At 43.6% G+C, this 21,882-nt stretch overlaps 1 protein-coding gene across 1 annotated transcript in view; it reads left to right on the top strand.

Moving 5' to 3' along the window:
* LOC106578205 (SH3 domain-containing protein 19) overlaps positions 1 to 8,649 on the top strand; it is a gene marked incomplete at its 5' end in the record, with an annotated part of 42,604 nt that extends 33,955 nt beyond the window's left edge. Inside the window, 3 exon segments of the mRNA XM_045711583.1 lie at positions 5,803 to 5,985; positions 6,187 to 6,278; positions 8,246 to 8,649. Coding sequence (XP_045567539.1) covers positions 5,803 to 5,985; positions 6,187 to 6,278; positions 8,246 to 8,368 — 398 coding nt within the window.
* Positions 8,650 to 21,882: the final 13,233 nt, after the last annotated feature.

The raw sequence follows: 21,882 nt of genomic DNA, 5'->3' as shown, positions 1-21,882 counted from the left end.
GCCTTGTCTTTCTGTCCTGTGAGGCTGGTTATCCTAGTCTTTCTGTCCTGTGAGGCTGGTTATCCTATAGTCTTGTCTTTCTGTCCTTTGAGGCTGGTTATCCTATAGTCTTGTCTTTCTGTCCTGTGAGGCTGGTTATCCTATAGCCTTGTCTTTCTGTCCTGTGAGGCTGGTTATCCTATAGTCTTGTCTTTCTGTCCTGTGAGGCTGGTTATCCTATAGTCTTGTCTTTCTGTCCTGTGAGGCTGGTTATCCTATAGCCTTGTCTTTCTGTCCTGTGAGGCTGGTTATCCTATAGCCTTGTCTTTCTGTCCTGTGAGGCTGGTTATCCTTGTCTTTCTGTCCTGTGAGGCTGGTTATCCTTGTCTTTCTGTCCTGTGAGGCTGGTTATCCTATAATCTTGTCTTTCTGTCCTGTGAGGCTGGTTATCCTATAGTCTTGTCTTTCTGTACTGTGAGGCTGGTTATCCTATAGTCTTGTCTTTCTGTCCTGTGAGGCTGGTTATCCTATAGCCTTGTCTTTCTGTCCTGTGAGGCTGGTTATCCTAGCCTTTCTGTCCTGTGAGTCTGGTTATCCTATAGCCTTGTCTTTCTGTCCTGTGAGGCTGGTTATCCTATAGTCTTGTCTTTCTGTCCTGTGAGGCTGGTTATCCTATAGTCTTGTCTTTCTGTCCTGTGAGGCTGGTTATCCTAGTCTTTCTGTCCTGTGAGGCTGGTTATCCTATAGCCTTGTCTTTCTGTCCTGTGAGGCTGGTTATCCTATAGCCTTGTCTTTCTGTCCTGTGAGGCTGGTTATCCTATAGCCTTGTCTTTTTCTACTGTGAGGCTGGTTATCCTTGTCTTTCTGTCCTGTGAGGCTGGTTATCCTATAGCCTTGTCTTTCTGTCCTGTGAGGCTGGTTATCCTAGTCTTTCTGTCCTGTGAGGCTGGTTATCCTATAGTCTTGTCTTTCTGTCCTGTGAGGCTGGTTATCCTATAGCCTTGTCTTTCTGTCCTGTGAGGCTGGTTATCCTATAGTCTTGTCTTTCTGTCCTGTGAGGCTGGTTATCCTATAGTCTTGTCTTTCTGTCCTGTGAGGCTGGTTATCCTATAGCCTTGTCTTTCTGTCCTGTGAGGCTGGTTATCCTATAGCCTTGTCTTTCTGTCCTGTGAGGCTGGTTATCCTTGTCTTTCTGTACTGTGAGGCTGGTTATCCTATAGCCTTGTCTTTCTGTCCTGTGAGGCTGGTTATCCTATAGCCTTGTCTTTCTGTCCTGTGAGGCTGGTTATCCTATAGTCTTGTCTTTCTGTCCTGTGAGGCTGGTTATCCTATAGTCTTGTCTTTCTGTCCTGTGAGGCTGGTTATCCTATAGCCTTGTCTTTCTGTCCTGTGAGGCTGGTTATCCTATAGCCTTGTCTTTCTGTCCTGTGAGGCTGGTTATCCTATAGTCTTGTCTTTCTGTCCTGTGAGGCTGGTTATCCTATAGTCTTGTCTTTCTGTCCTGTGAGGCTGGTTATCCTATAGCCTTGTCTTTCTGTCCTGTGAGGCTGGTTATCCTATAGCCTTGTCTTTCTGTCCTGTGAGGCTGGTTATCCTATAGCCTTGTCTTTCTGTCCTGTGAGGCTGGTTATCCTATAGCCTTGTCTTTCTGTCCTGTGAGGCTGGTTATCCTTGTCTTTCTCTACTGTGAGGCTGGTTATCCTATAGCCTTGTCTTTCTGTCCTGTGAGGCTGGTTATCCTATAGCCTTGTCTTTCTGTCCTGTGAGGCTGGTTATCCTATAGCCTTGTCTTTCTGTCCTGTGAGGCTGGTTATCCTAGTCTTTTTCTACTGTGAGGCTGGTTATCCTATAAACTTGTCTTTCTGTCCTGTGAGGCTGGTTATCCTTGTCTTTCTGTACTGTGAGGCTGGTTATCCTATAGTCTTGTCTTTCTGTCCTGTGAGGCTGGTTATCCTATAGCCTTGTCTTTCTGTCCTGTGAGGCTGGTTATCCTATAGCCTTGTCTTTCTGTCCTGTGAGGCTGGTTATCCTATAGCCTTGTCTTTCTGTCCTGTGAGGCTGGTTATCCTATAGCCTTGTCTTTCTGTCCTGTGAGGCTGGTTATCCTATCTCTGTTAGCCTTGTCTTTCTGTCCTGTGAGGCTGGTTATCCTAGTCTTTTTCTACTGTGAGGCTGGTTATCCTATAACCTTGTCTTTCTGTCCTGTGAGGCTGGTTATCCTTGTCTTTCTGTACTGTGAGGCTGGTTATCCTATAGTCTTGTCTTTCTGTCCTGTGAGGCTGGTTATCCTATAGCCTTGTCTTTCTGTCCTGTGAGGCTGGTTATCCTATAGCCTTGTCTTTCTGTCCTGTGAGGCTGGTTATCCTATAGCCTTGTCTTTCTGTACTGTGAGGCTGGTTATCCTATAGTCTTGTCTTTCTGTCCTGTGAGGCTGGTTATCCTATAGTCTTGTCTTTCTGTCCTGTGAGGCTGGTTATCCTATAGTCTTGTCTTTCTGTCCTGTGAGGCTGGTTATCCTAGTCTTTCTCTACTGTGAGGCTGGTTATCCTATAGTCTTGTCTTTCTGTCCTGTGAGGCTGGTTATCCTATAGTCTTGTCTTTCTGTCCTGTGAGGCTGGTTATCCTATAGCCTTGTCTTTCTGTCCTGTGAGGCTGGTTATCCTATAGTCTTGTCTTTCTGTCCTGTAAGGCTGGTTATCCTATAGCCTTGTCTTTCTGTCCTGTGAGGCTGGTTATCCTATAACCTTGTCTTTCTGTCCTGTGAGGCTGGTTATCCTATAGTCTTGTCTTTCTGTCCTGTGAGGCTGGTTATCCTATAGTCTTGTCTTTCTGTCCTGTGAGGCTGGTTATCCTATAGTCTTGTCTTTCTGTCCTGTGAGGCTGGTTATCCTATAGCCTTGTCTTTCTGTCCTGTGAGGCTGGTTATCCTATAGTCTTGTCTTTCTGTCCTGTGAGGCTGGTTATCCTATAGCCTTGTCTTTCTGTCCTGTGAGGCTGGTTATCCTAGTCTTTCTCTACTGTGAGGCTGGTTATCCTAGTCTTTCTCTACTGTGAGGCTGGTTATCCTATAGCCTTGTCTTTCTGTCCTGTGAGGCTGGTTATCCTATAGTCTTGTCTTTCTGTCCTGTGAGGCTGGTTATCCTATAACCTTGTCTTTCTGTCCTGTGAGGCTGGTTATCCTATAGTCTTGTCTTTCTGTCCTGTGAGGCTGGTTATCCTATAGTCTTGTCTTTCTGTCCTGTGAGGCTGGTTATCCTATAGTCTTGTCTTTCTGTCCTGTGAGGCTGGTTATCCTATAGCCTTGTCTTTCTGTCCTGTGAGGCTGGTTATCCTATAGTCTTGTCTTTCTGTCCTGCAAGGCTGGTTATCCTATAGTCTTGTCTTTCTGTACTGTGAGGCTGGTTATCCTAGTCTTTTTCAAAAATCAAATTTATTTTTATATAGCCCTTCGTACATCAGCTGATATTCTCAAAGTGCTGTACAGAAACCCAGCCTAAAACCCCAAACAGCAAGCAAAGCATGTGAAAGAAGCACGGTGGCTAGGAAAAACTCCCTAGGAAAAACTCCCTAGAAAGGCCAAAAACCTAGGAAGAAACCTAGAGAGGAACCAGGCTATGAGGGGTGGCCAGTCCTCTTCTGGCTGTGCAGGGTGGATATTATAACAGAACATGGTCAAAATGTTAAAATGTTAAAATGTTCATAAATGACCAGCATGGTCAAATAATAATAATCATAGTAGTTGTCGAGGGTGCAACAAGCACGTCCGGTGAACAGGTCAGGGTTCCATAGCCGCAGGCAGAACAGTTGAAACTGGAGCAGCAGCACGGCCAGGTGGACTGGGGACAGCAAGGAGTCATCATACCAGGTAGTCCTGAGGCATGGTCCTAGGGCTCAGGTCCTCCGAGAGAAAGACAGAAAGAGAGAAAGAGAGAATTAGAGAGAGCATATTTAAATACACACAGGACACCGGATAAGACAAGAGAAATACTCCAGATGTAACAGACTGACCCTAGCCCCCCGACACATAAACTACTGCAGCATAAATACTGGAGGCTGAGACAGGAGGGATCAGAAGACACTGTGGCCCCATCCGATGATACCCCGGACAGGGCCAAGCAGGCAGGATATAACCCCACCCACTTTGCCAAAGCACAGCCCCCACACCACTAGAGGGATGTCTCCAACCACCAACTTACCGTCCTAAGACAAGGCCGAGTATAGCCCACAACGATCTCCGCCATGGCACAACCCAAGGGGGGGCGCCAACCCAGACAGGAAGACCACGTCAGTGACTCAACCCACTCAAGTGACGCACCCCTCCCATGGACGGCATGGAAGAACACCAGTAGGCCAGTGACTCAGCCTCTGTAAAAGGGTTAGAGGCAGAGAATCCCAGTGGAAAGAGGGGGAACCGGCAAGGCAGAGACAGCAAGGGCGGTTCGTTGCTCCAGCCTTTCCGTTCACCTTCACACTCCTGGGCCAGACTATACTTAATCATAGGACCTACTGAAGAGATAAGTCTTCAGTAAAGACTTAAAGGTTGAGACTGAGTCTGCGTCTCTCACATTGGTAGGCAGACCATTCCATAAAAATGGAGCTCTATAGGAGAAAGCCCTACCTCCAGCCGTTTGCTTAGAAATTCTAGGGACAATTAGGAGGCCTGCGTCTTGTGACCGTAGCGTACGTGTAGGTATGTACGGCAGGACCAAATCGGAAAGATAGGTAGGAGCAAGCCCATGTAATGCTTTGTAGGTTAGCAGTAAAACCTTGAAACCTTTTTCTACTGTGAGGCTGGTTATCCTATAGTCTTGTCTTTCTGCCCTGTGAGGCTGGTTATCCTATAGCCTTGTCTTTCTGTCCTGTGAGGCTGGTTATCCTATAACCTTGTCTTTCTGTCCTGTGAGGCTGGTTATCCTATAGTCTTGTCTTTCTGTCCTGTGAGGCTGGTTATCCTATAGCCTTGTCTTTCTGTCCTGTGAGGCTGGTTATCCTATAGCCTTGTCTTTCTGTACTGTGAGGCTGGTTATCCTATAGCCTTGTCTTTCTGTCCTGTGAGGCTGGTTATCCTATAGCCTTGTCTTTCTGTCCTGTGAGGCTGGTTATCCTATAGTCTTGTCTTTCTCTACTGTGAGGCTGGTTATCCTATAGTCTTGTCTTTCTCTACTGTGAGGCTGGTTATCCTATAGCCTTGTCTTTCTCTACTGTGAGGCTGGTTATCCTATAGTCTTGTCTTTCTGTCCTGTGAGGCTGGTTATCCTATAGTCTTGTCTTTCTGTCCTGTGAGGCTGGTTATCCTATAGTCTTGTCTTTCTGTCCTGTGAGGCTGGTTATCCTATAGCCTTGTCTTTCTGTACTGTGAGGCTGGTTATCCTATAGCCTTGTCTTTCTGTCCTGTGAGGCTGGTTATCCTATAGTCTTGTCTTTCTGTCCTGTGAGGCTGGTTATCCTATAGTCTTGTCTTTCTGTCCTGTGAGGCTGGTTATCCTTGTCTTTCTGCCCTGTGAGGCTGGTTATCCTATAGTCTTGTCTTTCTGTCCTGTGAGGCTGGTTATCCTATAGTCTTGTCTTTCTCTACTGTGAGGCTGGTTATCCTTGTCTTTCTGTCCTGTGAGTCTTTGAGATTAGATAGTTGACCACATACCCAGGTTCATTAGGAGCAGAGTTAATGGTTAAATGTGAAACGGATCCTCTCTCTCACCGGCAGAGGGTCTGAGTGGAATGTTTGTCCACACAGAACACCCTTTAGTTAGCTGAAGATTGTGTGTGTGTGTGTGTGTGTGTGTGTGTGTGTGTGTGTGTGTGTGTGTGTTCGTTCTCTCTCAGACGTTCCAGACCAGTGGGTTGTGGCTCTTCATGACTTCTCGGGTCAGACTGCAGAGGATCTGTGGTTCCAGCAGGGGGCGTTGATTAGAGTAACACAGCGTGTGGACGCAGACTGGACCAGAGGAACACTGGACGGACGGGAGGGACTGTTCCCCACTACCTTCACACACACCTGTAACACAGGTAACACACAGAGTAGGGTGAAGTTGCCCTAGATGCTGATCTGGGGTCAGTTTTGCTCCCCCCCCCCCCACACACTAATGGTTAAGGTTTGGGGGGAGGGGAAGCTGATTCTAGATCAGTCCCTAAGGGAGGCTTCATCTCTGGGTAACATGCACAGGACGCACACAAGAGTTTAACCATATTTTCTGCTCCTCTCTGCAGCTCAGCCAATGACGGGCCAGCCTGTGGCCAGGGGCGTGGCCAAGGTCCTGTTTGATTTCAGTGGAGAGAGCGAAGATGAGCTCTCACTGAAGGTAGGTGAAGGTAGGTGAAGGTAGGTGAAGGTAGGTGAAGGTAGGTGAAGGTAGGTCTAGGTAGGTCTAGGTAGGTCTAGGTAGGTGAAGGTAGATGAAGGTAGATGAAGGTAGGTCTAGGTAGGTGAAGGTAGGTGAAGGTAGGTCTAGGTAGGTGAAGGTAGGTGAAGGTAGGTCTAGGTAGGTCTAGGTAGGTCTAGGTAGGTGAAGGTAGGTCTAGGTAGGTGAAGGTAGATGAAGGTAGGTGAGGGTAGAACTAGGTAGGTGAAGGTAGGTGAAGGTAGGTGAGGGTAGGTCTAGGTAGGTCTAGGTAGGTGAAGGTAGGTCTAGGTAGGTGAAGGTAGGTCTAGGTAGGTCTAGGTAGATGAAGGTAGGTCTAGGTAGGTGAAGGTAGGTCTAGGTAGGTCTAGGTAGGTGAAGGTAGGTCTAGGTAGGTGAAGGTAGGTGAAGGTAGGTCTAGGTAGGTCTAGGTAGGTGAAGGTAGGTCTAGGTAGGTGAAGGTAGATGAAGGTAGGTGAAGGTAGGTCTAGGTAGGTGAAGGTAGGTGAGGGTAGGTCTAGGTAGGTCTAGGTAGGTGAAGGTAGGTCTAGGTAGGTGAAGGTAGGTCTAGGTAGGTCTAGGTAGATGAAGGTAGGTCTAGGTAGGTGAAGGTAGGTCTAGGTAGGTCTAGGTAGGTGAAGGTAGGTCTAGGTAGGTCTAGGTAGGTGAAGGTAGGTGAAGGTAGGTGAAGGTAGGTGAAGGTAGGTGAAGGTAGGTAAAGGTAGGTGAAGGTAGGTGAAGATAGGTCTAGGTAGGTGAAGGTAGGTCTAGGTAGGTGAAGGTAGGTCTAGGTAGGTGAAGGTAGGTCTAGGTAGGTGAAGGTAGGTCTAGGTAGGTGAGGGTAGGTCTAGGTAGGTGAAGGTAGGTGAAGGTAGGTCTAGGTAGGTGAAGGTAGGTCTAGGTAGGTGTAGGTAGGTCCAGGTAGGTGAAGGTAGATGAAGGTAGGTAAAGGTAGGTCTAGGTAGGTCTAGGTAGGTCTAGGTAGGTGTAGGTAGGTCTAGGTAGGTCTAGGTAGGTCTAGGTAGGTGAAGGTAGGTGAAGGTAGATGAAGGTAGGTGAAGGTAGATAAAGGTAGGTCTAGGTAGGTGAAGGTAGGTGAAGGTAGGTCATGGTAAATGAAGGTAGGTCTAGGTAGGTCTAGGTAGGTGAAGGTAGGTCTAGGTAGGTGAAGGTAGGTCTAGGTAGGTGAATGTAGGTCTAGGTAGATGAAGGTAGGTGTAGGTAGGTCATGGTAGGTGAAGTTAGATGAAGGTAGGTAAAGGTAGGTAAAGGTAGATGAAGTTAGATGAAGGTAGGTCTAGGTAGGTGTAGGTAGGTCTAGGTAGGTGTAGGTAGTTCATGGTAGGTGAAGGTAGATGAAGGTAGGTCTAGGTAGGTCTAGGTAGGTCTAGGTAGGTGAAGGTAGGTGTAGGTAGGTGTAGGTAGGTCAAGGTAGGTGAAGGTAGATGAAGGTAGGTAAAGGTAGGTCTAGGTAGGTCTAGGTAGGTGTAGGTAGGTCTAGGTAGGTGTAGGTAGTTCATGGTAGGTGAAGGTAGATGAAGGTAGGTCTAGGTAAATGAAGGTAGGTCTAGGTAGGTCTAGGTAGGTGTAGGTAGGTCTAGGTAGGTGTAGGTAGGTCTAGGTAGGTGTAGGTAGTTCATGGTAGGTGAAGGTAGATGAAGGTAGGTGAAGGTAGGTCTAGGTAAATGAAGGTAGGTGAGGGTAGGTGAAGGTAGATGAAGGTAGGTGAGGGTAGGTGAAGGTAGATGAAGGTAGGCTTGCTCAGCACTTTGTGAGTGTGTGTTGTTATTTTGTCACAAATGAAGTAGCAAGTCTAATGATTTGAGTACTTACTCTCTCCTCTCTCTTCCCCCCCCTTCTCTCCCTTACTCTCTCCCCCCCTCTCTCTTTCCCTGTCTTTTCCGCTGTCTCTCTCCTCTCTCCCCCAGGCAGGGGAGGTAGTAACAGGGGTGGTGACAGTAGATGAGGAGTGGTATCTGGGGGATGCAGGAGGGAGGCGAGGCCTGGTCCCCAAAAACTATCTGAAACTGCTTCCTGACAGCTGCAAATAGGACTATGTACACTATGTGATAGATATATATAAACTACATTGCCATACGTATGTGGACAGCCCTTCAAATTAGTGGATTTGGCTCTTTCAGCCACACCCGTTGCTGACAGGTGTATAAAATCGATGCACACAGCCATGCAATCTCCATAGACAAACATTGGCAGTAGAATGGCCCGTACTGAAAGAGCTCAGTGACTTTTAACGTGGCACCGTCATAGGATGCCACCTTTCCGACAAGTCAGTTCGTCAAATTTCTACCCTGCTAGAGCTGCCCCGGGTCAACTGTAAGTGCTGTTATTGTGAAGTGGTGTGTAAAGCTCACCCCCATTGGACTCTGGAATAGAGGAAACGGGTTCTCTGGAGTGATGAATCATGCTTCACCATCTGGTGGATGCCAGGAGAACGCTACCTGCCCCAATGCATAGTGCCAACTGTAAAGTTTGGTGGAGGAGGAAAAATGGTCTGGGGCTGTTTTTCATGGTTCGGTCCCCTTAATTCCAGTGAAGAGAAATCTTAACGCTACAGCATACAATGACATTCTAGACGATTATGTGCTTCCAACTTTGTGGCAATACTTTGGGGAAGGCCCTTTCCTGTTTCAGCATGACAATTCCCCCATGCACAAAGCGAGTTCCATACAGAAATGGTTTGTGGAAATCGGTGTGGAAGAACTTGACTGGCCTGCAGAGAGCCCTGACTTCAACCCATCTAGCACCTTTGGTATGAATTGTAAGTCCCTGCAGCAATGTTCCAACATCTAGTGGAAAGCCTTCCCAGAAGAGTGGAGGCCGTTATAGCAGCAAATTGGGGACCAACTCCAAATGAATTCCCATGATTTTTGAATGAGATGTTCAACGAGCAGGTGTCCACATACTTTTGGTAATGTAGTGTATATATGAATATGTGCCTTCAGAAAGTATTCATACCCCTTGACTTATTCCACATTTTGTTTTACAGCTTGAATTCAGAATTGATTAAATTGTTTTTCTCATCAATCTACACACAATACCCCATAATGACGTCACAATACCCCATAATGACATCACAATACCCCATAATGACATCACAATACCGCATAATGGCATCACAATACCCCATAATGACAAAGTGAAAACATGTTCTTTGCAAATTTATTGAAAATATCTAATTTACGTAAGTATTTACACCCCCTGAGTCAATACTTTGTAGAAGCACCATTGACAGTTAGCTTTCCACACGTGGATTGTGTAACATTTTCCCATTTATAATTTTTAAAATTTTTCAAGCTCTGTCAAATTGGTTGTTGATCATTGCTAGACAACCGTTTTCTTGACATAGATTTTGAAATAGATTTAAGTCAAAACTGTAACTCGGCCACTCGGGAACATTAAAGTCGCCATTGGCCTTATGGTGAAATCCCTGAGCGGTTTCCTTCCTCTCCAGCAACTAAGTTAGGAAGGACGCCTGTATCTTTGTAGTGACTGGGTGTATTGATACACCATCCAAAGTGTAATTAATAACTTCACCATGCTCAAAGGGATATTCAATGTCTGCCTACCAATAGCTGCCCTTCTTTGTGACGAAATGGAAAACCTCCCTGGTCTTTGTGGTTGAATCTGTGTTTGAAATTCACTGCTCAACTGAGGGACCTTACAGATATATCTGTATGTGTGGGGATACAGAGATGAGGTAGTCATTCAAAAATCATGTTAAACACTTTTATTGCACACAGAGTGAGTCCATGCAACTTATGTGATTTGTTCAGCACATTTTTACTCCTGAACTTATTTAGGCTCCTTGCCATAACAAAGGGGTTGAATACTTATTGACTCAAGACATTTCAGCTTTTAATTAATTTGTAAACATTTCTCTAAACATAATTACACGTTGATATTATGGGGTATCGTGTTTAAGACCAATGATACAAAATTTCAATTGAATCCATTTTAAATTCTGTCTGTAACACAACATGTGGAAGAAGTCAAGGGTGTACATATATACTGAGTATACAAAGCATTGCTCTTTCCATGGCAGAATGACCAGCTGAATATAGGTAAAAGCTATGATGCTTTATCGATTTGAAATCCACTTCAATCAGTGTAGATGAAGAGAAGGAGACAGATTAAAGAAGGACGTTTTAAGCTTTGAGACATGGGTTGTGTATGTGTGCCATTCAGAAGGTGAACGGGGCAAGACAAAATATTGAATTACCTTTGAACGGGGTATGGTAATAGGTGCCAGGCGCACTGGTTTGTGTCAAGAACTGCAACGCTGCTGGGTTTTTCACGCTCAACCGTTTCCTGTGTGTATTAAGAATAGTCCACCACCCAAAGGAGGGCCAACCAACTTGACACAACTGTGGGAAGCATTGGAGTCAACGTGGGCCAACGTGGGCCTGTGGAACGCTTTTGACACTTTGTAGAGTCCATGCGCTGATGAATTGAGGCTGTTCTGAGGGGGGTGCAATTGAATGTTAGGAAGATGTTCCTAATGTTTTGTCCACTGTGTATATAACAGGTCTGTGTGAGGTACAGGGACAGAGGGAGAAAGTGTTTGTTAAGTGAATGAATGAATGAATGAATGAATGAATGAATGAATGAATGAATGAATGAATGAATGAATGAATGTGTTCTAGTTACGGATGTGGTTGATGAGCATTCTGTTTACATCTCAGTATGATAACGAATAGATAGAAAACAGTTTGGCAAACTGTCCTCCATATTGACACCACACTGTCCTCCATATCGACACCAAACTGTCCTCCATATTGACACTAAACTGTCCTCCATATCGACACTAAACTGTCCTCCATATCGACACTAAACTGTCCTCCATATTGACACTAAACTGTCCTCCATATTGACACTAAACTGTCCTCCATATCGACACTAAACTGTCCTCCATATTGACACTAAACTGTCCTCCATATTGACACTAAACTGTCCTCCATATCGACACTAAACTGTCCTCCATATTGACACTAAACTGTCCTCCATATTGACACTAAACTGTCCTCCATATTGACACTAAACTGTCCTCCATATTGACACTAAACTGTCCTCCATATCGACACTAAACTGTCCTCCATATCGACACTAAACTGTCCTCCATATTGACACTAAACTGTCCTCCATATCGACACTAAACTGTCCTCCATATCGACACTAAACTGTCCTCCATATTGACACTAAACTGTCCTCCATATTGACACTAAACTGTCCTCCATATTGACACTAAACTGTCCTCCATATTGACACTAAACTGTCCTCCATATTGACACTAAACTGTCCTCCATATTGACACTAAACTGTCCTCCATATTGACACTAAACTGTCCTCCATATTGACACCACACTGTCCTCCATATTGACACTAAACTGTCCTCCATATTGACACCACACTGTCCTCCATATTGACACCACACTGTCCTCCATATTGACACTAAACTGTCCTCCATATTGACACTAAACTGTCCTCCATATCGACACTAAACTGTCCTCCATATTGACACTAAACTGTCCTCCATATTGACACCACACTGTCCTCCATATCGACACTAAACTGTCCTCCATATCGACACTAAACTGTCCTCCATATTGACACTAAACTGTCCTCCATATTGACACTAAACTGTCCTCCATATCGACACTAAACTGTCCTCCATATCGACACTAAACTGTCCTCCATATCGACACTAAACTGTCCTCCATATTGACACTAAACTGTCCTCCATATTGACACTAAACTGTCCTCCATATCGACACTAAACTGTCCTCCATATTGACACTAAACTGTCCTCCATATCGACACTAAACTGTCCTCCATATTGACACTAAACTGTCCTCCATATTGACACTAAACTGTCCTCCATATCGACACTAAACTGTCCTCCATATCGACACTAAACTGTCCTCCATATCGACACTAAACTGTCCTCCATATTGACACTAAACTGTCCTCCATATCGACACTAAACTGTCCTCCATATCGACACTAAACTGTCCTCCATATCGACACTAAACTGTCCTCCATATTGACACTAAACTGTCCTCCATATCGACACCAAACTGTCCTCCATATCGACACCAAACTGTCCTCCATATCGACACCAAACTGTCCTCCATATCGACACCAAACTGTCCTCCATATCGACACTAAACTGTCCTCCATATCGACACTAAACTGTCCTCCATATCGACACTAAACTGTCCTCCATATTGACACTAAACTGTCCTCCATATCGACACTAAACTGTCCTCCATATCGACACTAAACTGTCCTCCATATTGACACTAAACTGTCCTCCATATCGACACTAAACTGTCCTCCATATCGACACTAAACTGTCCTCCATATCGACACTAAACTGTCCTCCATATCGACACCACACTGTCCTCCATATTGACACTAAACTGTCCTCCATATCGACACTAAACTGTCCTCCATATCGACACTAAACTGTCCTCCATATTGACACTAAACTGTCCTCCATATCGACACTAAACTGTCCTCCATATCGACACTAAACTGTCCTCCATATCGACACTAAACTGTCCTCCATATTGACACTAAACTGTCCTCCATATTGACACTAAACTGTCCTCCATATTGACACTAAACTGTCCTCCATATCGACACTAAACTGTCCTTCATATCGACACTAAACTGTCCTCCATATCGACACTAAACTGTCCTCCATATCGACACTAAACTGTCCTCCATATCGACACTAAACTGTCCTCCATATCGACACCACACTGTCCTCCATATCGACACTAAACTGTCCTCCATATCGACACTACACTGTCCTCCATATTGACACTAAACTGTCCTCCATATCGACACTAAACTGTCCTCCATATTGACACTAAACTGTCCTCCATATTGACACTAAACTGTCCTCCATATTACATCTCAGTACTTTACTTTGGTGCCAAAATGGCAGCCGTTGTAATTCTACATCTGAAACAGTTTGCTGAATCCTGTTGAATCTAGCCCAGTATCAGAATTATCACCAGCAAGCCAGCCTTACAGCACAGTGCTTTTCAACCGTAGAAATAGAATTACTAGAATGGTCCATCCTCATTCAAGTCTATGGGTCTGTGACAGGTGGTGCGGTGCCTTGAGTGTACCCAAGGGGCAACAGTTCAATTACCATTGTCTGAAGGGCTGTTAACCATTCCAGTGATTGTTGTATTTCTTTGTTTTTAACCTGGTACCTACCATAAGGTAACCTAGTGGTCACTTTAACAGCTTTCTATGGGGGGGGGGTGAATCCTAACTTTCACTTCGGTCTAATTTTCATTCAGTCTGTGAAAATGTGACTTAAAGTGGAGGTTGGTATTTTCTTTCTGTGTTTTAACTGCTTTGTGTCATTACATACTGTATAACTGGATGTTCCATACAGGCTTTTAAAATCGAAATAAACATGGTTTAATACCAGTGACTCGTTATGGAAGCTTCTCGGGTGGTTGGCGAAAGACAGGAAGTCCAGTCGTCTACAATCAACGACCAGTTGTCAAGATGGCGTCTTTTATTCTCACTTGTTTGACGTATTGTTGCAGATACAAACCGTAACAACTCCCAGACACACAATACATCTTTTCGTCGTGCTTTTCTAAATACAGTAATAATCAAATTAAACTACTTTACTATAATATTTCACCTTTCTTATAACTGTAAAACAAATATAATCATACTTGGTGACAGTACATAATTAACCCCATTTCATTTAATTGATGACATTTTCTGCCCAGCGTCTTCTGAGACACCATTCAAAATGTCCACTGTCTTTTTACAACTTCAGCTTTACGGACGAGGTGATGTCGTCCCTCTGTGACCAAGAGAAAGTGGGTTTTATTTCGATTCTACGAGATCATTTACTATTGTTTGATAGTGAGAGCTCTGAATTCGGCCTGATAATATGAGTGAGATGAGGCTGTCTGCCGTAAAGTCACCAGAGTTGGAAGCTTCCCGACCAGGAGCGGAAACAGAAAATATCATGTGTTGTTCCCTATATACAAACCAGGTGTCCCATTTCACATACTGCGTTTCAGATGCGAGCGGAGAATGCTATGTGAGGCGGGATAACCGGGCCTGTCACCGACTGCACAGCAATGAATGTTGCACCGTTCACAGAGCGCTCTGTTACACAACAGAGTCCGTCAGCGGAGCGGAGCCCGTCCGGTCCACTCCCAATGTCGCTCCAGTAACGCTCACATCAACTCATCTATTTATGTGCTGCTATATATGGTCCCGTGAGGCTCAGTTGGTAGAGCATGGTGTTTGCAACGCCAGGGTTGTGGGTTCGATTCCCACGGGGGACCAGTACGGAGAAGAAATAAAACATGTGTGAAATGTATGCATTCACTACTGTAAGTCGCTCTGGACAAGAGCGTCTGCTAAATGACTAAAATGTGAAATATATATATAGCCCCTTGCTTTAGTTACTGTTCATGGACTTCACTAAATAGTTTCAGAAAGAAACTGATTAAAAAACAAACAGGTGCAAAATCAAGGTGATTTACCAAGAGAGGGAGTGTGGTGATGTCACGTCCACAACTAAAGAATCACCGTGGAATCTGAAAAGACACGTCTACCGGAAGCATTAACGGTGTACTTACCACGGTGGGCGTGCTGACGGAAAGGTACGAGGTGGGTAGATAACGAAGTGTGTCATTGTAGCAAAATATTTATAAACTAAAAAATCGGATGTCTTCACAAAGTTACCTTCATTAATGTTCTATTTATTTATACAAAAAGCCATCATTGATTTTGGCCCAATAGGCCTGGCATATTCCCACGTTCAAGGAGCTTTCTGTTTTGATTGGGTTATTTTTAAAACATCTCTGCCCAGTCTGCCAAGAGTGTGTTTACCGTCCCCGGTGGCTCTGCCAACACAGAGAGGATATTCGCTGCTGTTCAACGGCTCTCCCGGTACCGTCCCATGAGCCTGAAGCCCCAGACTGATGTTTCTAAAAATGAATTCAAAAAGGCACTGAGCCTAACGAGGCATTCCCCCCCCCCGTTTAAATGTGTCTTTCATTCTGAGTAAGTCACAGTTTATATGCGCACGTTTTGTTTGTTAAGACTATAATGATTTAATACAACTAAATGTTTAAATGCCGCGCGCTTTATGTCCCTACCAGCATATTGTATCACACTCGCAAATTCTTCACAATGTATTTCTTTGTAGACTACAGCCTTGAAATAATAATAATAGCCTAAATAATTCATTTTCTATTCAGAGTGTTTATATGCTGTTTAATATGACATGTATCCTATTCAGAGTGTTTATATGCTGTTTAATATGACATGTATCCTATTCAGAGTGTTTATATGCTGTTTAATATGACATGTAGCCTATTCAGAGTGTTTATATGCTGTTTAATATGACATGTAGCCTATTCAGAGTGTTTATATGCTGTTTAATATGACATGTAGTCTATTCAGAGTGTTTATATGCTGTTTAATATGACATGTAGCCTATTCAGAGTGTTTATATGCTGTTTAATATCACATGTATCCTATTCAGAGTGTTTATATGCTGTTTAATATCACATGTAGTCTATTCAGAGTGTTTATATGCTGTTTAATATGACATGTAACCTATATAGAGTGTTTATATGCTGTTTAATATGACATGTAACCTATATAGAGTGTTTATATGCTGTTTAATATGACATGTAGCCTATTCAGAGTGTTTATATGCTGTTTAATATCACATGTATCCTATTCAGAGTGTTTATATGCTGTTTAATATGACATGTAGCCTATTCAGAGTGTTTATATGGTGTTTAATATGACATGTAGCCTATTTAGTGTTTAATATGACATGTAGCCTATTTTAAATGATGAGCGCTTCTTACATTCACCTTTTCATGTTTATTCAAATTCTTTTAATTCAAATATGTTTTTGTTTCATTACTTCAAAACCAAATGGTAGGTACAAGTAGTCACACAAAAAAATAAATAGATGGGGTGTTGGTTAAATTGTTATTTTAATGAATGGAGTGAATTTGGAGCTGCAGGGGTTCTTTTCTTCCCTTGTGTGCAAGGAGAGGTTTTTCGGTGGAGTGGTAGAGAAGGATTTCCTTCAAATAACAATCTAATGAAACTACTCATTCCTATAATTCAGTGTTAAAATAACACTATGTGAGAACAATATTTTATTTGTGAACAAATGTTACATTTTGCCATTATAAGGTTGGTTGCAACCTTGAAAATCGTTGTGGATATCTGTTTCCTGCTCAAGTCGACTACAAAACCCACAATGCAATGCTCTCCATGGGCTGGAGAGCAAGCGTAGCTTCACCCGATAATATCAAAGTCAATATCAGCATGTGAAGTAGATAGCTAGCTGTAAAAATCACCTGAACAAACTGTACTATCAATGTGGGAGTCTACAATCTGACCATGATGTTCCTCAGAGTGGAGGATGACATTCACCCTAGACTGAACAGGCAAACAGGACCAAATGTGTTGGACCCTCTGTTAATAAATTACACCTTTTGTAGAAGTAAAGGAATATCGCTAAAATATGACCAATGGCCGATTGGAGAGAGAGAAGACAACCTCCCGCATTAAGACGTCGACCAAGTATTGAAATCTGACACGTATGATAGAAGTTTTCGCGATTTAAAACTCTGTGTTCCTATTAACTTCCAGTCTAGTGACAGGTGTTTTATCGCAATGCTACGTCAAAAACCGGACGGATTTCTGCCTACATGGATGGCAATAGCTCAGAGATTCAACATGAAATGACCCCAGGAAACGATAGAACATCGCTCAAAAGATGCACAAAAAAACAATTATAACATTCAAATTGGGTGAATCTTTAATTTAACATTTTTAAGAGGATAAGCATCACATAATTCCATCCATGTCATCAGGAGGGATCAGCCAAGGAATTATACTCGTGAGTAAACATCCCATAACTGCAGGGGGCAGTAAATCACCAACCTTGGCTTTATACCTGTTCCAACAACACCCTCCAGGGGGCAGTATGCACCCATTCAGTTTGTTTACCAACTCATAGAAGTAGTAGAAGAAGAAAATGGGACTACTTCAAAATTGAGATGGCCTCAATGGCACTGCCCATGCGCTCACAGATGCCATAATGGGACCGATACAATGAGGCGATGTCTATGGCGGACCTTACTGAATCCTTTCTCGTCAATGGATGTGAAGGAAAGGAGGCAAGGAAATTAGGCTGTCCAAGACTATTAGGATGTGGCCAAGTTTCAAAATGGCACCCGCCCCTCCCCCAAACTAACCCCCCATCCCCCAAACTATCCCCACCACTCCCCCACACTGCTACATTCTCTAAAGCACAACTCACACAAACACACATATATATACACCATATATACACAATATACGGTAGAAACTCCATTCTCCACAGTATACTCCCTTCTCCACAGTATACTCCCTTCTCCACAGTATACTCTATTCTCCACAGTATACTCTATTCTCCACAGTATACTCCATTCTCCACAGTATACTCCCTTCTCCACAGTAGACTCTATTCTCCACAGTATACTCTTATTCTCCACAGTATACTCTTATTCTCCTCTTATTCTCCACAGTATACTCTTATTCTCCACAGTATACTCTTATTCTCCACAGTAGACTCTATTCTCCACAGTAGACTCCATTCTCCACAGTAGACTCTTATTCTCCACAGTAGACTCTATTCTCCACAGTAGACTCCATTCTCCACAGTAGACTCTATTCTCCACAGTATACTCTTATTCTCCACAGTATACTCCATTCTCCACAGTATACTCTTATTCTCCACAGTATACTCTATTCTCCACAGTATACTCTATTCTCCACAGTATACTCTATTCTCCACAGTAGACTCCATTCTCCACAGTAGACTCTATTCTCCACAGTAGACTCTATTCTCCACAGTAGACTCTATTCTCCACAGTATACTCTATTCTCCACAGTATACTCTATTCTCCACAGTATACTCCATTCCCCACAGTATACTCCCTTCTCCACAGTAGACTCTATTCTCCACAGTATACTCCCTTCTCCACAGTAGACTCTATTCTCCACAGTAGACTCTATTCTCCACAGTATACTCTATTCTCCACAGTATACTCCCTTCTCCACAGTAAACTCCATTCTCCACAGTATACTCTATTCTCCACAGTATACTCTATTCTCCACAGTATACTCTTATTCTCCACAGTAGACTCTATTCTCCACAGTATACTCTTATTCTCCACAGTATACTCTTATTCCCCACAGTATACTCTTATTCCCCACAGTATACTCTTATTCTCCACAGTATACTCTATTCCCCACAGTATACTCTTATTCCTCACAGTATACTCTTATTCTCCACAGTATACTCTTATTCTCCACAGTAGACTCTATTCCCCACAGTATACTCTTATTCTCCACAGTATACTCTTATTCTCCACAGTATACTCTTATTCCCCACAGTATACTCTTATTCTCCACAGTATACTCTTATTCTCCACAGTATACTCTTATTCTCCACAGTAGACTCTATTCTCCACAGTATACTCTATTCTCCACAGTATACTCTTATTCTCCACAGTATACTCTTATTCTCCACAGTATACTCTTATTCTCTACAGTAGACTCTTATTCTCCACAGTAGACTCTATTCTCCACAGTATACTCTATTCCCCACAGTAGACTCTTATTCTCCACAGTAGACTCTATTCTCCACAGTAGACTCTATTCTCCACAGTAGACTCTATTCTCCACAGTAGACTCTATTCTCCACAGTATACTCTTATTCTCTACAGTATACTCTATTCTCCACAGTAGACTCTATTCTCCACAGTATACTCTATTCTCCACAGTAGACTCTATTCTTGTAAGATTTGCGAGTGAGAAAAGGGGAGGGAAACAGAGAGAAAGGATGAGCTACATATGAGTTAGAGCGGACTGATACCAGAAAGAGAGAGAAAGTTAGGAGAGAGAGAGAGAGAGGGGGGAGAAAGAGGGAGATATATATATATGTTTGGAGGGGTACTGTGCAGTGTATTAACTGAGGTTGTTGGTATAATACAGGAAAGTGGTCCAAACCCACCGCTAGGAGAAGGAGGTAGGGACTGAAATGGAAAGTGACCCAAACCCACAGCTAGGGGAAGGAGCTAGGATCTGAAATGGAAAGTGACCCACAACCCTTTCTACTCTCCACCGCTTGGGGAAGGAGCTAGGGACTGAAATGGAAAGTGGCCCAAACCCACAGCTCCTCTCCTCTCAACAGCTAGGGCAAGTGGCTAGGGACTGAAATGGAAAATGGCCCACATCCTAAATGGACCCTACCCACAATGCACTTGTGGAGATCTGGATAGGTGATAGGTGTAAGCAATATGATAATAGCTTCCACCTTGCCCTCTGATAGGCTAGGTGGAAGTTTCACCATATTGCTAATACCAATCAAATCCTCTCAGATCTCCACACCTTACATAGGGCGTAGGGTCTAGGGCTCCATTAGGGCCCCTCCCTTCTCCTCACCTATAAGAGAAGAGCCCAGGGAAGGGATGGCCAACTCTTTTCTAGGCCCGCGTATCCATTTTCTTTTTTTGGAACTCAGTCGGGCTCACAACTTACTGTTGCTAGGTAGAATAGTAGAATACACAAGGTGAAGTCAGGTTGTGCATCAGCGGTTTCTCTCTTGTTGTTTTTCTCTTGTTATGTCACTCAATTAGCCCACATCAGCTACATGTTTTAACATTGGTTAATTAGTCTATCTGCCAGCTATCTAAACTGGTAGGAATCATGGTCTAATTATGTTAATTAGTCTATCTGCCAGCTATCTAAACTGGTAGGAATCATGGTGTAATTATGTTAATTAGTCTATCTGCCAGCTATCTAAACTGGTAGGAATCATGGTCTAATTATGTTAATTAGTCTAGCCAGCTATCTAAACTGGTAGGAATCATGGTGTAATTATGTTAATTAGTCTATCTGCCAGCTATCTAAACTGGTAGGAATCATGGTGTAATTATGTTAGCTGGCAGATAGACTAATTAACATAATTACACCATGATTCCTACCAGTTTAGATAGCTGGCAGATAGACTAATTATCTAAACTGGTAGGAATCATGGTGTAATTATGTTAATTAGTTTAGCCAGCTATCTAAACTGGTAGGAATCATGGTCTAATTATGTTAATTAGTCTAGCCAGCTATCTAAACTGGTAGGAATCATGGTGTAATTATGTTAATTAGTTTAGCCAGCTATCTAAACTGGTAGGAATCATGGTCTAATTATGTTAATTAGTCTAGCCAGCTACAGTGGGGGGAAAAAGTATTTGATCCCCTGCTGATTTTGTACGTTTGTCCACTGATGAAGAAAGGATCAGTCTATAATTTTAATGGTAGGTTTATTTGAATAGTGAGAGACAGAATAACAACACAAATATCCAGAAAAACGCATGTCAAAAATGTTATAAATTGATTTGCATTATAATGAGGGAAATAAGTATTTGACCCCTCTCAATCAGAAAGATTTCTGGCTCCCAGGTGTCTTTTATACAGGTAACGAGCTGAGATTAGGAGCACACTCTTAAAGGGAGTGCTCCTAATCTCAGTTTGTTACCTGTAAAAAAGACACCTGTCCACAGAAGCACTCAATCAATCAGATTCCAAACTCTCCACCATGGCCAAGACCAAAGAGCTCTCCAAGGATGTCAGGGACAAGATTGTAGACCTACACAAGGCTGGAATGGGCTACAAGACCATCGCCATGTAGCTTGGTGAGAAGGTGACAACAGTTGGTGCGATTATTCACAAATGGAAGAAACACAAAAGAACTGTCAATATCCCTCGGCCTGGGGCTCCATGCAAGATCTCACCTCGTGGAGTTGCAATGATCATGAGAACGGTGAGGAATCAGCCCAGAACTACACGGGAGGATCTTGTCAATGATCTCAAGGCAGCTGGGACCATAGTCACCAAGAAAACAATTGGTACACACTAAGCCGTGAAGGACTGAAATCCTGCAGCGCTTGCAAGGTCCCCCTGCTCAAGAATACATATACAGGCCCGTCTGAAGTTTTCCAGTGAACATCTGAATGACTCAGAGGACAACTGGTGAAAGTGTTGTGGTCAGATGAGACCAAAATGGAGCTCTTTGACATCAACTCAACTCGCTGTGTTTGGAGGAGGAGGAATGCTGCCTATGACCCCAAGAACACCATCTCCACCGTCAAACATGGAGGTGGAAACATTATGCTTTGGGGGTGTTTTTCTGCTAAGGGGACAGGACAACTTCACCGCATCAAAGGGACAATGGACGGGGCCATGTACCGTCAAATCTTGGGTGAGAACCTCCTTCCCTCAGCCAGGGCATTGAAAATGGGTCGTGGATGGGTATTCAATGACCCAAAACACACGGCCAAGGCAACAAAGGAGTGGCTCAAGAAGAAGCACATTAAGGTCCTGGTGTGGCCTAGCCAGTCTCCAGACCTTAATCCCATAGAAAATCTGTGGAGGGAGCTGAAGGTTCGAGTTGCCAAACGTCAGCCTCGAAATCTTAATG

Source organism: Salmo salar, unplaced genomic scaffold (assembly GCF_905237065.1).
Source record: "Salmo salar unplaced genomic scaffold, Ssal_v3.1, whole genome shotgun sequence".
Lineage (NCBI taxonomy): Eukaryota > Metazoa > Chordata > Actinopteri > Salmoniformes > Salmonidae > Salmo > Salmo salar.
Note: the sequence above shows the minus strand (reverse complement) of the source record. Positions and strands in the feature narration are given on the sequence as shown.